General features: G+C 35.8%; 2 protein-coding genes across 2 annotated transcripts; one reads left to right on the top strand and one right to left on the bottom strand.

Annotated features, from left to right (window-relative positions):
• Positions 1 to 4814: 4814 nt before the first annotated feature.
• On the top strand, positions 4815 to 7526 carry LOC128202799 (uncharacterized). Its single transcript, XM_052903938.1, has 3 exons — positions 4815 to 5231; positions 5572 to 5735; positions 6208 to 7526. The coding sequence occupies exons 1-3, from the start codon at positions 4815 to 4817 to the stop codon at positions 7370 to 7372; spliced, it is 1746 nt and encodes a 581-aa protein (XP_052759898.1). The 3' UTR covers positions 7373 to 7526.
• A 1547-nt stretch (positions 7527 to 9073) lies between these two features.
• On the bottom strand, positions 9074 to 16805 carry LOC128202798 (uncharacterized). Its single transcript, XM_052903937.1, has 8 exons — positions 16709 to 16805; positions 15529 to 15687; positions 14865 to 14975; positions 13655 to 13777; positions 11684 to 11803; positions 10776 to 11113; positions 10346 to 10542; positions 9074 to 10127 (listed from the first exon to the last, which is right to left on the bottom strand). The coding sequence occupies exons 1-8, from the start codon at positions 16803 to 16805 to the stop codon at positions 9074 to 9076; spliced, it is 2199 nt and encodes a 732-aa protein (XP_052759897.1).
• Between the last annotated feature and the right edge of the window lie 436 nt (positions 16806 to 17241).

Raw genomic sequence — 17241 nt, 5'->3', positions numbered from 1 at the left:
GCATATTCATTGCTCTAAATTTTAATTGAGTTTTCTTATGTTCTTCTTCTTCTTCAAATTGCCAATCAACATATATTCGGTATGTTCAGTACATAAAATAACATAAAATATATTTGACTTTATTCTCAGACTGTTGAGTCATTTTTATAAAATATAGATGGCTGTTGCCATTTTAATAACTTCAATACAAACAGTTTTAACATTATCAGCAAAAGTCTTCCTCATGTGCATTTGGACAGTCAATTCATGTACACTTCCGCCCTTCACTATGTTGATAATTGCGAACACAGACAGCTGCGGCCCCTTCCGTTCCTTTACACAAATAGTCACCCTCATTACAAAGACACCCGGCACCTGCGATGAATAATAAGAAACATGTGTCAATTTGTGTTATGTTACTGCTAGGTCTGTGACTTCTCCATAATCACACTGATACTTGCTAAAACTTGTAACACCTGGCACCTGCAGAAAGAATTAAAAAATGTGTAAATTTGTATTATGTTACTGCTAGGTCTGTGACTTCTCCATAATCACACTGATACTTGCTACACTTGCAACAGCTGGCACACTGTTAGTGCTATATTTGCAAGACCTGACACCTGCATAAAGAACCAGAAACATGTTTCAATTTGTATTATATTACTGCTAGGTCAGTGTCTTCACCACAATCACACCTATAGTGCTATATTTGCACCTGGGACCTGCCAGAAGCGTTCCGGGGCTATTTTGAATTTTAAAGTAAACGCCCTGGGGGTGGTTGGAGGAGGAGGTGTCCTCTTCATGCTGTTGATGGTACGGTGGCCCTCCCCCTGAAAATATATTTAAGGGTGCTCGCAGAGCCACTTTAAGCGATATTTAAAATGAAAACAAGTAACAAAATTTCAGTAAAAACATTAATCAAACCCTCGAAAATACATGATTATTACCACGGTGAAAGATTTTTTCATTGTCATTTTCTCCCTACGATTTAAAGACCAACGCCAGCCTGGGACTCTTTCTATTTGCAAATGTATCGACAACATCTTCCACATTGATCGCTTTCTCCCCATATATGTTCATTTACCCAAGACTGCTTAGAAGATTAGTTACAATGGTGCTCCTCAGATATCTTTCTTCCCGACGCATGGGAGAGAGAATGACCTATCCATGGTCACTTTGGACACTGGCATCACAATCAAAAGCATCATGCACATTCTGATGCTCGGGTATGACTCTTGCCTAGGCAGATGCATCCTTGGCACCCCAGCGTATCATAACCTTTATGATTTTCTGGGCAAATTGGCTATGGAAACTTGGTTAATCTTGAATATTCATCAGCATTTTCCGACCAATGAAATAGCCGATAATAAAAAGGAAAGAATTTCCTTTGTGAATAGCCACCGGCATATTTAACAATATACTGCCTAAAACGATTTCGAACTGAGGTTACATCCGTAACTTTTCGGCCATTTCCGCACCGCATGAGTTGTGCCTCACGCGACCAATCAAGCGGCAGGATTTCACCTTATTAATTATTCACGAGTACAAAATTTTAACAGCTGATTTGCCTATTGTAACATATAGGTAATGATACGCTGGGTGCCGAGGATGAGCCAGATGTAGGCTATCTGACAGTTCCCTTGGAACAACTTTGCGACCATTTGCAAATGTTGGATTTGTCAACCAAGTTCGCCACCTTGCATATTCGCTTGGAAAAGTCGCTTCGTTAACATCCAAACTTGATCGAACCCCTCCAATTAATTCCATGCACTATTCAACGGGTAAATTTGCCTTCTGAATCTGTGATAAAAGACATGTGGAAATATATATCGGACCATATACATGTCTCAACTATTTGACATTCCAATATATTGTGTTAGTGATTTTTATCACTTTTATTTTTGTTTTTTGAACTTTTCTATACAAACCGATCAAGTTGTTAAGTTTGTTGAACATCACGAAAAACTCTCACATAAACATTGCATATTGAAAAAATGCAATCAAGATAAGAGTTGTAAGTTTTGATTTTTTTTATAAATTCTGACCTGAGATGGCATCAGCCGTTGGTATAAGTAACTTTGAAATACAGTCAAAACTCGCTATGTCGAAGCCTTTAGGACCTAATATTCGATATAACCGGATAACAAAACGTGAATAAATTAGCCCAAAAAGATTTGACATAACCAGAACATCGAGATAATAAAGTTCGACATAGCGAGTTTCGACTGTATGTATCCAGATAATGTAAGTTGATGCTTAGTGACTTACATTGATATGAAAATCAAGTTTGTCTTGTTTGTACATTGTACTTTACTCTGTGCAGTTACACACTTCAATGGCAATCAATATATACTGAGTCTTACACAATACACGTTAAAACACTTCAATTAATTAATTTTATTATTATTTTTTTACGAACTTCTTCTACTGTTATACCGGCATACATCCAAGGGTGTTTTCGATGGCCGAGGTGTTTCGAATGACTGTGTTTATACTTGGAATAAAAACAACAACATTAGTCCAACCTTTATTTTTGACATCATCAATATTGCTCATAATAAACGTCAATTGGTAGAATATAGAGGACTTAAATACACTGTTATCTGTATGAAATGTTGCCTCATCTCCTGGTAGGTTGTCCACAGAATTCGTCGTCTGCGTTAGGGCAGTCTGCTGGCGGCAATGGCCCGTCACTCCTTTTCCTCCTTCCACCACCACCATTACACAGCTGCTCTCTAGGTACGCATTTGTCCCCTCCATCGCACACATATTCGCCCTGCTTGCAACGACAGCTATCACCTGCAGAGGCGAATACAATACATGTACAAAACATAGTTACTTTTATAAACATTAAAATTATCTGAAGGAGCGCTTGCAAAACACATCACTTTTCAGACAGTAAATAAAATACCAAAACTCAGAAATGAAACAGAAAAGAAACAGTTTTTTTCTTGACACTCATGAAATAAATTACGATCTTATACTGAAATCAACAAATATACTTTATATATATTTATTTTTCAATTGACCATAGAAACAGCTTGTATAACATATACTCAAGAAATACTTTAAATGAAACCATTTTTGATGGAAAATGGCCGAGTAGTTCAGAATGAGCAAGGCGTACTCATCAACATTATCCTACACCAGAGCGTTGATGCTATGCGTACAACACATAGTTTATTATAATTATCAAAACCGTTGATGAATGAAAATGTCAGCTAATAAAATAACAATCATTTTGCAACAAAGACACAGTACCGCCCCAAAATGCGATTTCGAACAGTGAGTTTTCGTCACTTCAAATAGCGTATTTTAAGGCTTCGATTTAATTGACCGGTTGATTTGAAGCCAATTTAAATTGTACATGTGTGAATCCATTGCACATGTATGAGCCCACCCCTTAAAGGCCTAGTTTAATCCTTCTATAAGTGACCCCCCAAAAAACCAAAACAAAAAAACAACAACAAAAATCCGTGTATTGTACACAACCTCTGTGTATTGATCTTAGTCTAATTGTCTTATCAGATATCCGATCTGAGTATCCTGCTGTGCAGGTTTTATTAAAGAAATGGACCCTAAATGGCCCTGAGCCAATAAACAAATAAACATGAAATTGGCCCCTACTGTGACATCAGTGCATTTAGCAGGAGATGCACAGGGGATTGTCATGCCAAACATTCCTTAAAGGCCTAGTTTAAGCCTTCTATAATTGACCCCCCCCCCCCAAATCTGGGTATAGTACACAACCCCTGTGTATTTATCTTAATCTACTTGCCTTGATCGCTATTGACAGTATCCTGCAGTGCAGTTTTGGAACTTTCATTTCCTAAATGGCCCTAATCCAATAAACCAATATACAGGATATTGGCCCCTACTGTGACACCAGTGAAAATAGCAGAAAATGCTCAGCAGGGGATTATCATGCCAAACATTCCTTAAACTAGGCCTTTAAACTAGGCCTTTAATAACCATATGCTGACGGTGGCAATCGATTTTCTTCGATGTGTAAAGTCGTTTGACAAACTGAAGATGCTGATTGATCCGAAATTCAATTAGTGTACTCCTTTTGCAAATAAACTGAACATTTCAAGTATTTGAAGCAGTGAATGATCTAGGCTTTAAATCCGCCCACACCCGGCAAGTGAATTTCAAATCAAGTGCGACAGTCATACCCTTGCCCAAATTTCTCGAAACTTCTTAAGTTTAGCAGGCTTATGTAGCTTATTTTATTTTGACAAAAATATACTTATATGTGATTTTGGTAAATGAAATATTAATTATTGTGATAATCATATCGGTAATTCCTATTTAAAGTCTAATAACTCTTGAAGAAGTTGATATTACGCCAATGAAAGACGAAGAAAAATAGTGAGCTTAGGTTAATAACTGACTTAATAAGTTTCGACAACCTGTATTCGGGCAGTTTACATACTGAGAAATCGGTATGTTTAAGTCCACTGCAAGTAGATCACGGAGTGATTTAATATAGCAGTTAAACTTAATGACTTAACTCTTGGGAATCTTAACTATGTTTGCAATAATACACTTCACTTGCAATCAATTTAAACATATGTCAATAAATGCAAGCTAAAACACTACATTTAATTAATAATATAATTAAAAAAAGGACTACTTCTATTGATGTATCGGCATACATCCGAGATTGCTTTTGATAAAAATGGCCGAGGAGTTCCGATTGGGCAAATAGTTTGCCGTATCACCATGAACTATCTACTGAAGAGACGGGTGTCCTTTCCGATAACTTGGTTACTTCCCCTGATTTCTAAGGGAGGCTACTCCATTTCCTACTTCCGGGGAATACATTTTGCAAGATGGCCGACGTAGACAATGAGATCACTGGGGCGTGTATGAATAACAATGAGTTGACACCATTTAAGGTCGTCGATTTGAAAAGATACCTTGCGAACCGGAAATTGAATGTATCAGGTCTTAAATGCGAATTGATTGAGAGGATAAAAGGCGCATATAGACTTTCTATAACTGACAAACGCGTGCTGGAGGAGAGAGATCGGGAAGAAAGAGAGAGAAGAGCAACCGAACGCTTTATCCTCCCATGTGGCGAGGGTCTTCCACCGCCATCAACACTGAAGGCATGGAAGTCCACTATTGATCTGTTTCCTGCTGTAGAGGAAAAGGATATATACAACTACATTGTACTGAAAAGAGACTCGAAACGTCAATTGAAGGCGAGGACTTATTATGTGGACGGACATGTACAGAAAGTTGAGGTATGTCAAATAGTGAGTTTATAATAAGTCTGAGGCTGTTTTTTCTGCCATGTTTACTTCATCTAGTTATATAATTAGCTCAAGGGGACTATTTTGACTTGGACATAAAAATAATTTGGTGTGAAAAATGTACTCAACATTTTTATGTAGGCGGGGCTAGCCACAATTAAGGGGGGTGTGGTGGATGCAAGCACATGTATGTGTCGAACCACACTGACTATATACTTATCTTAATTTTAAAAAAAATAATGTATTTTGTACAATTTTCATATGTTCTATGATGTATGTTGTTTATTTATTGTCATTTAAATTAAAATATTATTTATAATTTATTCTTCAGGTCCATCTCATAAGCGAAGAGTGCAGCCACTGTTATGTTCAAGCTTCCGTGCTGCCATCATTTCCAACTGCAGACAAAAGAAAGTCACCAGAGTACCAACCCTGGATCCTTCTGTCGAAAGTGACTGGCTGCATACACTCCGCGTTCTGCAACTGTCCAGCTGGGTAAGTTGAATTAATTTGTGATAAATCAAAGTCTCTGATCTGCATTGATGAAAGGTGTCAAACCCACACACGCTAGGCTATTTTGTCAGTATTATCAAATACTTAAACTTGGGGCATTCTTCAAACTATTTCATATCTTCTTATCAAACTTGGTACACTTGTTACAAGAGACAAAAAAGCACATGTTATAACTGTCATAATTTTGGCTTTCATGGTTAGCTGAGTTTTGCTATTTTTTTCTGAATGAAAGAACAGGCGAGCTTATGTATTGATTCAATGAACTCCCTTCACCGTGTTGGTGTTTACTTATGGCACTGTTTGTGTTTTGTATGTTCATGGCCTACCAGGAAATACTAAGTGTAAAATACTGTGTATTCACCTCCATTTTCAAACTTTAATGTTTTGGAATATACATGTAAGTATAACAAGTAAAAAGGCACACATGTAAATGAATTTTTTTATTTTCATCTAGTGAAGGTGAATGCTGCAACCATATTGGTGCCCTGCTGTATGGACTTGAAGACCTGACGCGTAAAAAAACCCTTGCTCCAACATCCAAACCCTGTGCCTGGAACAACTTCAGCATGCTGTCTGCACCACGGAAACGTAAGCTGTCGCCTAGGAAATCTGAAGATCTTATGTTCTCAAAGAAGAAACTGTACAACGTGTCAGTACGTAAAGTTTCTGTAAACAAAAACCATGAACTGAACTCTATCAATGGATGCACTGTTAACATTGACAGATTTAGGCAGAAACTGGTTGGTTCGAAGTTGAATGTAGGCTGGTTAAAAAACTTTGAAATTGAAACAACTGAAAATGAACCAGATCTCCCTGTGTTACATTCTGTGCCATTCAACTACCATGATAGTGTAAACTTGAGGGACAGTTCTAGTAAGACAGTGTTTTTGGATCATTTTGACTCTTTGAAGCAAAGCGCTGAAGAAATTCAATTAACTGAAATCTTAACAAGGGGCCAAAAAAGTGGGAAATGGCAAGAGGCCAGAAAAGAACGCCTAACAGCTTCAAACTTTGGCAGCATCTGTCGTAGGAAAGAATCAACTGAACCTGACGGACTCCTGCGGCAGATGTTGTATTCCAATTTCACAAGCAAGTACACAGAATATGGAATTAAACATGAGAAGGCTGCAAAGAGAATGTATGCGAAAGCAATGCAAACTGACCACAAAGGACTAGCAGTTAAAGACAGTGGTCTAGTTGTATGTGCCGACAGACCCTACCTTGGTGCCAGTCCAGATGGGCTTGTGTTCTGTTCACATTGTACAGAAAGTGTTGGTCTGGTTGAGATTAAGTGTCCTGCCTCTAAGAAATGGAGGATGCAAACGCCTGAGGAATGCTGTGAAGACAATGATTTTTTTTGTCAGTTAGAGAATGGCAAGGTGTTACTCAAGGAAACACACAAATATTACTACCAGGTCCAAGGGCAGATGGGAATCACCGGGAGGAAATGGTGTGATTTTGTAGTTTGGACATGTGTAGGTCTTTCTATACAGAGAATTGCATTTTGTGAATCATTTTGGCTGAAAATGTTGTGTCAACTTGACAGATTTTGCCTTGAATCATACATTCCTGAACTGTACGCACAACGTGTTAAAAGGGGAATGAGTCTGTTCAATTGATTTGTACATCGTCTAGTTATGTGTTGTTTATACATGTACATTTGAATGATCAATAATGGCAATTTATGTGAATATCTTGTTTGCTTTCAGTTATTTTCATAACTATATTCAAAATGAAACTCCAAAATGACTGTATTGTTACTATAATTTGAAACCATGAATAAAAAAGTTGTAAATCTAAATTTTGGGCAGTATTTTGAAAGTATGTGTACTTTTGTCAACATATTGTGATTATGCGATGCTGTAAATCTACTTTAATTATTTCCTTGTTTTATGTTTGACCTTTTCTACTTTTCCTTTCCATTTATCTAGTTTTCAGGGATGTATTTCTGAGCTTAATAAATGGACATATGTTTAACCTTTCAAGTGTGTTATTATTGCATTTTGTGTGCAGGATAGTGATAGCGTTTATATTGCCATTGTTTAAAGAAGTAGCTGAGTTTTACTCTAAAACAATTGAAGATGTTCAATTGAATATTGGTTTGCATGTAGCTACTGCACGGCCCATAACTCAAGACTGTCGAGTTGTTCTCCTTTTCTGACTTGCTAATTAAAAACAACAAATGAGTGTTACTTTCTTATGTTTGCAGGGTGCAAAACTTAAAGGGGCTATACACCGTGTGATGAAATATCGAAAAAAAAAAGAAACTTGTCAAAAACTGACATAAACTTGGTATCAATGTGTACAATGCATTGAAACTAACTAACTGAAGTACCACATACCGTAGTATACAATTAATTTATTTTCGCATTATTTTTTCCATATTTCTCCATTAATTTTTTTTTACTGGGTATGTATACCTAGTAGAATTCATTCTTATGCGTGATTTGCTAGTTGATGATATCATGGGATATAACCAAGTAAGGTATATTAGCTTAAGCATTCATATGGTTTCGGATAAGCCTTCGTAGCAAAGTGGATACAACACTGGACAGCTATTTTGGTGACACTAGTTCAATCCATAGCTCAATTTTCTTTTACATTTTGGTATTTCTTTACCATTATCATATCAGAAGAGTAAAACATTTTATTAAATAATTTGTCCTGAGATTTGTTACAGAAAAAAACTTTATTGGTGCCAATCTGGTGTACAGTCCCTTTAAACATTGGGACATATTTAGCATGGGGCTAGTTTTTTTAATCTAATGTATCTTAAAGTTAACATTTGTCGGGCATTTCAGTTTGATCTATGGCACTCTTGCCTATTCTTATTTCCACTTAGTTCAATTATGAAACTGATATGAAAATGGTTCATACTGAAAAATCCTTTAAGCAATTCAATACTAATGATTTGAAGTACGTGGTAGATCAATTACACATGGCAAATAAAAAAAAACTCATTTCAGAGCCAAACTTAATAAGTGATCTTTGACTTTTATTCTTAGAAATGTTACAAATAATAAAACCACAAAATACAAAGCAGATGTTTCACAAACAAAAAATTATATCAATAAATTGATCAGTTAATGCATACATGTTTCAAATCAAATCTTGAAATCCATTCACATGAGCATATTTCCTTATCCATTTTTGTCAAACCTGAATCAAATGTGTAATCTCATATGTTATCATATAACTTGCTCGAAAAAATGATTTTAAAACAAAATTGTAATTTCATTGTTCTAGTTAGAAGTATACAAGTTTTTATCCCTAAATCTAATGCTTGATATATACAAACGCTTTCATTGACACATGAGTTATTATTGAACAAGTGGTGGCCATAGATTTGTCAAATATGTGCATATTTTGAACACTTTAGAAATTCTCCTTGACTGTGTTATAGGAATATTGCCATGCAATATTCGAAAGTTCTTGATTCTCTCCATTTGCCTTTCAACATGTATTCGTAAACTTGCAATATCTTTTGTAAGGAGAACCTCACGTTTAGAGAATTGTTTTCCTTTCTGTTTAAATGGTGGAATAATGAGATGAATGCCTCTTGGAGTAGTAAGGTCTGTAATAGTGAAACCCTTATCAACCATTATGGCGTCTCCTTCTTCAAGCAAGTCCAAGAGTCCACATTTTTCTGTGAGTTTCTTGTCACTGGTACAGCCCACCCAACAGTCAGAAACAAAAGTTACAACACCATTTGGGCTTATACCCACCAAAATCTTATGAGTCATGTGAGACTTGTAATCACTGTACATTAAACTTTTCAAAGAAAGAGAACTGGATGTTTCACTGTAAATTTCAGTGCAGTCGATAATAATTCTAGTGTTAGAATATTTCTCTTTAAATTGTTCAGGCATGTTATTTTTCACTACCTCACGAGATGGCCATTGAACAAGAAAGGATAATTGTACATGTAAATAGTTGATCCATCTTTCAACAATGTCACTACATTGTGAAGTGGATATGCAAAACCTAGTACCTAGATCTTCAAATAACAGACCTAGACGTAGGCGCATCAGCACCATGAAAAATTCATCCAGAACACTTAGAGTTCTTGGCTGTCCTCCATCTGAATCTTTATAGTTAAGTTTCCGCCTTGATGTCCGCACTTCAGCTTCATCCTTGATTTCATCAAACAAAGCTTCAAACACAACTCGATTAGGGATTCCGGTGTAAAAACTGACCAAATCGTCATTGTATTTTACGTCATCATATGTGAGCATAGGTAGCTGACATTGTACACCAAAGTCTCTAGTAGAATGTTCTGTTTGTGAACTGAAGTCTGCTGTTTTTCCCAGGAAACTTTCTTCAGTTTGTACTTCCATCACTGCACAGTTGTTCTCAGTCTGTGTGTCACAACATCTGAAACATATACAAATTGATCATGTACCCATTTACCACATCTTACATGTACAGTCTGGTAACCCTAACCAAATGTTTGTTTTTTTGGCCTTAAACATTTACAAACACTTAAATTTTCCTATTTTTGTTAAAGAATGAAGAAAAATGATCAGAAGTAATTAACTTATCAGATCGATTTCATAGCACAAGAAGCAATATATATATATATTGAACAATACCTAAAGGACTGATTCTGTGGCTGTAGTACTGGTCCCATGCAGTAATCATGCAGGTGGACAGAGGTATCAATGGCATGCCCGGAAGGGGATACAAATGACAGTTGTGGCTGTATACTATCATCATTTGACAGTTCTAGGTCTAAATCGTCATTGACCGTATCACCATCATCATCATCACCTACGTCTTCATCAAGGAGCTGAAATTGCAAATGAAACTGTATAAGATAAATGTTTTAGTACAAAATCTGCCAGGCTATATGGTACACATTTTTCCAGGCTGTATTTGAAAACAATTCTTTAATCATTTCTTAAATTACAAAATTTACAAATAAGTGCTGTGACATTGTTTTTAAGCACCGTTGATATAACATAATTCATTTTGAGGTGCATGTAAGGAAGAACTTAAACTAATATAAGAAATAAAAAATACCGTTGGCTGGAAGGTTTTGGTAGCACCAGTCTCAGTTGGAAACATAGATGGAAGTGTATGCTGGAATGAAGGTCCTCTGAAGCCAACAAAATGCTCACTACACAATCGTCTGTGTTCATTCCACTGGAACGATCTCATGACCGTTTTACATCGCTGCACCCACACACGTTTTAAACGTTTGTTCTGAGGAAAACGGTGCAATGACACTTTTCTCCCATCAATAACCTTTCCTCTGTAAATTCCTTTACAAATACAACAGTACTTAGGGGTTTTCCTGCCCGTTTTCTTTATTAGTTTTGAATCTTTACTTTCCATTTTCACTTGTTGCTGTTTACTTCCTGGTTTGTGTAGTCCCCGGAAGTAAATTTCCGCTTTTTGCGCATGCCCACTTGAAGAGTATTCAGGGAAAGATAATCGAGTTATCGGAAAGGACAATACCATCATCGGCATCCACACATGTACACATGGCATTGGTTTTGCATCAAACAACCCATCGTAGATTTAGAATATGCTCACAAAAACGACATGGTAACAAATGAATCTGTTTAAAGCTGCACTCACACAGATTGACCATTTTAACAACGTTTTGCGTAAATATCAGCAAACCAATAATTTAAGAATGCTGACAAAAAATCAGATCATAGATTTTCATATTTCCATTCGAAAATTAATGTTTTATGGCTTAAACCGTTACTAACGGTTTAAGAAAAATGCATGAAACATCAATGTTTGAACTTAAATATAAAAATCTGCTATCTGATGTTTTGTCAGCAGTCTTATATAACTGGTTTTCATGGATTTTCGCAAAACTTGGCTCGTTGCAAGACAAAAAATAAAAAAGTTGTCAAAACTTTATATCTGTGAGAGTGCAGCTTTAAAGTGTCGAAAACTAAGTCCATTGTACATACGACAGTCCTCATCTTCATCCATCGGACAGTCTTCATCGCCGTCACAGATCTGTTTGATGTTGATGCATTTCGCCTTCCCCATACACAAGTAGTTACGCTCTCCACACTTGCATTCAGCCGCTGATAAAGCACAGTACATGTACATGAATATGAGTATGAATGAAAGTATTATCGTTTACATCATGGCGTTTTTGAGGAGCTTTTAATTTTTCATAATGTGTATACAATAACATACCTAAATTAAAGATCAAAATATCATTTGTAGATGTCTAATAGTTAAAGGTCAAAATATCATTTGTAGATGTGTAATAGTTAAAGGCCAAAATATCATTTGTAGATGTGTAATAGTTAAAGGTCAAAATATCATTTGTAGATGTGTAATAGTTAAAGGTCAAAATATCATTTGTAGATATGTAATAGTTAAAGGCCAAAATATCATTTGTAGATATGTAATATTTAAAGGCCAAAATATCATTTGTAGATATGTAATAGTTAAAGGTCAAAATATCATTTGTAGATATGTAATAGTTAAAGGCCAAAATATCATTTGTAGATGTCTAATAGTTAAAGGTCAAACTATCATTTGTAGATATGTAATAGTTAAAGGTCAAAATATCATTTGTAGAAGTGTAATAGTTAAAGGTCAAAATATCATTTGTAGATGTGTAATAGTTAAAGGTCAAAATATCATTTGTAGATGTGTAATAGTTAAAGGTCAAACTATCATTTGTAAATGTGTAATAGTTAAAGGCCAAAATATCATTTGTAGATATGTAATAGTTAAAGGTCAAAATATCATTTGTAGATATGTAATAGTTAAAGGTCAAAATATCATTTGTAGATGTGTAATAGTTAAAGGTCAAAATATCATTTGTAGATGTGTAATAGTTAAAGGTCAAAATATCATTTGTAGATATGTAATATTTAAATGTCAAAATATCATTTGTAGATGTCTAAAAGTTGAAGGTCAAAATATCATTTGTAGATGTCTAATATTGTGTTAATTCAATCTCCATTTAGCATATTCACGATAAATAAATTGCTTGTGTTAATTTCTGTTACTAAGCACTTTTACGGTGAATACTCTACTTGTATTCTCTTCTGTAACTTAGCATTTTTACGATTAATTGTTTTCTGTTCTGCTCTGCTCTTTTAGAACTGATTGCAATGATAATGTATCATTAATTTGAGTTCTCCCAAAATCATGCTATTGTAGTTAAAAATGCTTTAAATTGTAAACTCACAAGGTTGTTTAGTACCGAAACTTTGCATAGACGGAAATGATACGTGCAACGTTGTCAACACCCACTAGCAACTGCTGAAGTAGCATACTATGATAGGACATAGAAGGCTCGGCGCAGGACAGTCGAAGCGCTCTTAAATGTATGTATAGTTCAGACTGTCTTGCGGTGAGGTTTAGTCACTTTTATAACCAAACATAACCAGTGCTAAATTGCGTCATAAATGCTACGTCGGAAGGCAACATTTTGCTTCGAATGAAGACTTTTAACAAAGATAGCTTCACTATTTCTTCACCATTTTAAATGAAAAATAGTGCGTTCTACGCCGCTTACGGAGCCCCGCCATCGGTCTTTTGCAAGAGTTTGATTGAGAGTTTAGTTTCTTAAAACACTTCGACAAACTTAACCTTTTCACAAAACGGCCGTCTGACGGAGCACTGTCAAAACATTATTTTGGAGACAGGTTTGTCGAAGTGTTTGATGAAACTAATCACCTTATCAAACTTCGGTAATCAAACGAAGGCGGGGCTCTTTAAGCGGCATAAATTGCCCTTTATTTCATTTAAAATGGTGAAATAAAAGAAAAGTTATCTTTCTTTTAAAGTCTTCATTTTAAGCAAAATATTGCCTTCCGACGTAGCTTATATGACGTAATTTGTCACATGGTATACACACACTGCATAGCCTGGTTCGTGTTTGCTCAATAGCCGATCTATTAATAATAACGTACGGCAATCTTCCTCGTCGTCGCAAGCCGGACAGTCGTTGTTGCCGTCACAGAGTTGCTTCTTCGATATGCAGGTCTTCTTGTCCTTGCACAAGTAGTGATTTTCAGGACAGAAGCAGCCGGCAGCTTTTCAAAAGGAAAATTGTCATGACCATTCACACTAACATAACTATTTTCGATGGTTAATTTATTACAGCCAATGAAAGGAATTAAGAAGTTTTAATATTAAAATAATCATCATGTTAGTATAAGGAATACAAACATACATAAATTATCTTAAATGTACTTTGAATTAAGATGAAAGAAATCTTGCCTATCTGCCTAGTGACTTACTGTGGTCATGAAACATTGCCCAGCCACATCAGAACGTTTATATATCTTATTGTAATGATATGATTTTAGTGAATCAAAACATAACTTGATAATTATATTACAGGAATAAAGGTGCTGGGTTTATAACAATAATTTCTTTATTGTTTTTATTTATAAATGATTGAGTTTCTCTGAACACATTCAGCTGAAAATGCAATCTCCTACGCAGTTATCTACCTTAATGAAGATACATAACTGCCATCACGTACGAAAAAAGCTGTATTTAAGCTATTCATGTCATTTTATTTTTTGAATAGTTGTTTTAGACGTAATATTGCATCATTTTATTTAAGTTCTATCAGATGACATTGTTTTTAAAGTTATTATTTTTTTTATTCCAAATGCAAAAACATTTAAACGTTGAATGAGGTCATGTGACTACGTTCATAACCACGTGATATGCGTGCTGGCAGTAAACACTGTAAGGCAATGTAAGTAACCGCTGTGTTAGGTTTGTTGAAAATGGTATTCAAAGGATATTTGAAATACAATCTACATTTACAGGCACTGAAATTCCAGATAGGCAATCATTAAGTACTTTGCTTAATCATTAAGAATTTCAACTTTCGCCGGTGTTAAAAGGTCCGCCCACTGTCACTCATCCGTTACACGATCCCTACGTCAGATTTTGCGTTGACAATGTGTCAGCCAATGAGGTTGTGTTCTTTATCAGTCAGATAACCTGAATTAAACCTTAATGATTAAGACGGGCTCGTTCGCTATGGACACTCCGCCCATTCCTAAGCATTCAGATTTAAATTCATGTCATCTAACTTTTACATATAAATGTATTGGATGCATGTTGAAATATAAATTTACAATATATTAATGTGTTACTTACGACAGTGTTTTTCGTCGTCCATGCCGCCACAGTCCGGACTTCCATCACACAGCCGGCCGCAATGTTTCCTGTCCCGGCAATTCATCATTCCCATCTTGGCGCACTGGGGAGCTGCAACCAAAATGAATAGAAACATGAACAAAACTTTAAGCTCAACTATTTTCGTGTTCACCCTCGGATAAGGAATACAATAGTTTCACCAGAAGCGCAGTCACGACCGAAGCTTATTTTATATGATCACATTTTCTATTTCACTGTTTGTTTATATAAAATATCTATAAACTTTATATTTTGCACTAATCTTAAACGAAGCACGTATGTTCTATATCAGACGTTAGTGCGCACATGTATGGGTCGATAGCAACGACAACATTTCCGAAAGCCATTCGTTCATTATTTTGTGCGTACGTGTTACTGTCATGGAATACCATTCCGTTCTTCAGGTCAAATGAAGCATATAATAAAATAAAATAAAATGTCCGTATAAGTGTACGGCCATAACAAATTCCACCAGTTAATACAATACATAAATATTTCACTCGTGGACACGCATTTTTTTTAGAAAAAGTACGGTGTGTTTATTTCGTCGGCACCATTGGAACTGAGTAGAATAATTAGTATGAACAATTTATCTGTTTATCTGGTTAGACACAGTTGAACTTACGACAGTGCTTTTCGTCGGCTCCGTTACTGCAGTCCATCATGCCATCACATATTTTCATTTTGTTCACACACTCGGCTTGGCCAGGTGAGCTCGTCCAGAAACTACCGCTGCTGGATGGAGTGTATTTACAGAAAAATTGTCCCACACAGGAATCAACTCCTGAAACAGAGAACTATATTTATATATCTACCATCCTTGTCCGGATAAAGCATATAACGAACAATCTGTTTTAAGTCCTCAAGATTATGATATTATACATAAAAGACTTACTACATTCGGAAGGTCCTCGGCTATTTTCCATCTAAAACTACTTCGGATGTATATGGACGGTTTTCAATATCAGAAATCTTTACAGTTTAACTGCGCCGCAAGTAGATCGCGTAGTAATTTCAATGAAGCAGTTTAACTTAATGACTCTACTCTTGAGAATCTTAATTATTTATGCAGTAATACACATCACTGGCAATCAATTTAAACTTAGTAATGCAAAATACATGTTAAACACTACTATTAATTAATACTATTATTTAAATTTTTTAAAACGAACTACTTCTACTGATGTACCGGCATACATCCGAGGTTGTTTTCGAAGGAAAATAGCCAAGGAGTTCCGAATGGACTTACTACTGTTTGCAAAAAATCCGTTGTTAAGCTTACTTGTCAATCGGCTGATGAATGCACGGCCATAATGCCTTTTTGTAAGAAATATACAGTTAATCTGTACCATCCCTAAAGCGAGTTTCGGCGATTGAAATGTTATTATTTTAGAAATCGTTTTAATTGGCCGGTTTTTGTGAAACCATATTAAACTGTGCATGTATGAATCCTTTGTGTGTGTATGCCACACATTGATACGTAATATAAATCTCTGACGGTTTAAGTCGGTTTTCGTTATTTTGTGAAGTCAATTGACAAGTTACATATGTAGCACGTGATTCGACATTTACAAGGTGCATTTAGGCAGAGTAATGGCACGATCATTTAAAGCCCCAAAACCTTGAAATGTTAAGTTCCTTCGCAAACAGTGGTATTGATTCTGTCTTCCAAATATGTTATTATTTATTCTTTTGTTGACTTTCTGTGTATCGCTAAAATATGATTGAAATATTTTCCTCTTAAATCATACAACTTATATATAACTTATGTGCATTCTTTTTTTCATAAAAAATCAAAAACTTACTTTTATGGAAGAATGGATATGGATAATATCCCGGAAACTTGTTTCGGGGACGGCCCAGGCACACGTTGACCACTATCACCAAAACGAGAAGCGTCATCCAACCCATCTGAAAAAAACATACCTTTGTCATCATCATCATCATCATCGTCGTCGTCGTCGTCATCATCATCATCATCATCATCATCATCATCATCATCATCATCATCATCATCATCATCATCATCATAATCATCATCATCATCATCAGCCTACTCCTCCTCCTCGTCGTCGTCGTTGTCGTCGTCGTTCGCCTCCTCTCCTCCTCCTCCTCATCATCATTATCCCCATCATCATCATCATCATCATCATCATCATCATCATCATCATCATCATCATCATCATCATCATCATCATCATCTCCTTCTCCTCGTCATCATCATCATCATCATCATCATCATCATCATCATCGTCATCGTCATCATCATCATCATCATCATCATCATCATCATCATCATCATCATCTCCTTCTCATCATCATCATCATCATCATCATC

This window comes from Mya arenaria, chromosome 9, assembly GCF_026914265.1.
Source record: "Mya arenaria isolate MELC-2E11 chromosome 9, ASM2691426v1".
Taxonomy (NCBI): domain Eukaryota; kingdom Metazoa; phylum Mollusca; class Bivalvia; order Myida; family Myidae; genus Mya; species Mya arenaria.
Note: the sequence above shows the minus strand (reverse complement) of the source record. Positions and strands in the feature narration are given on the sequence as shown.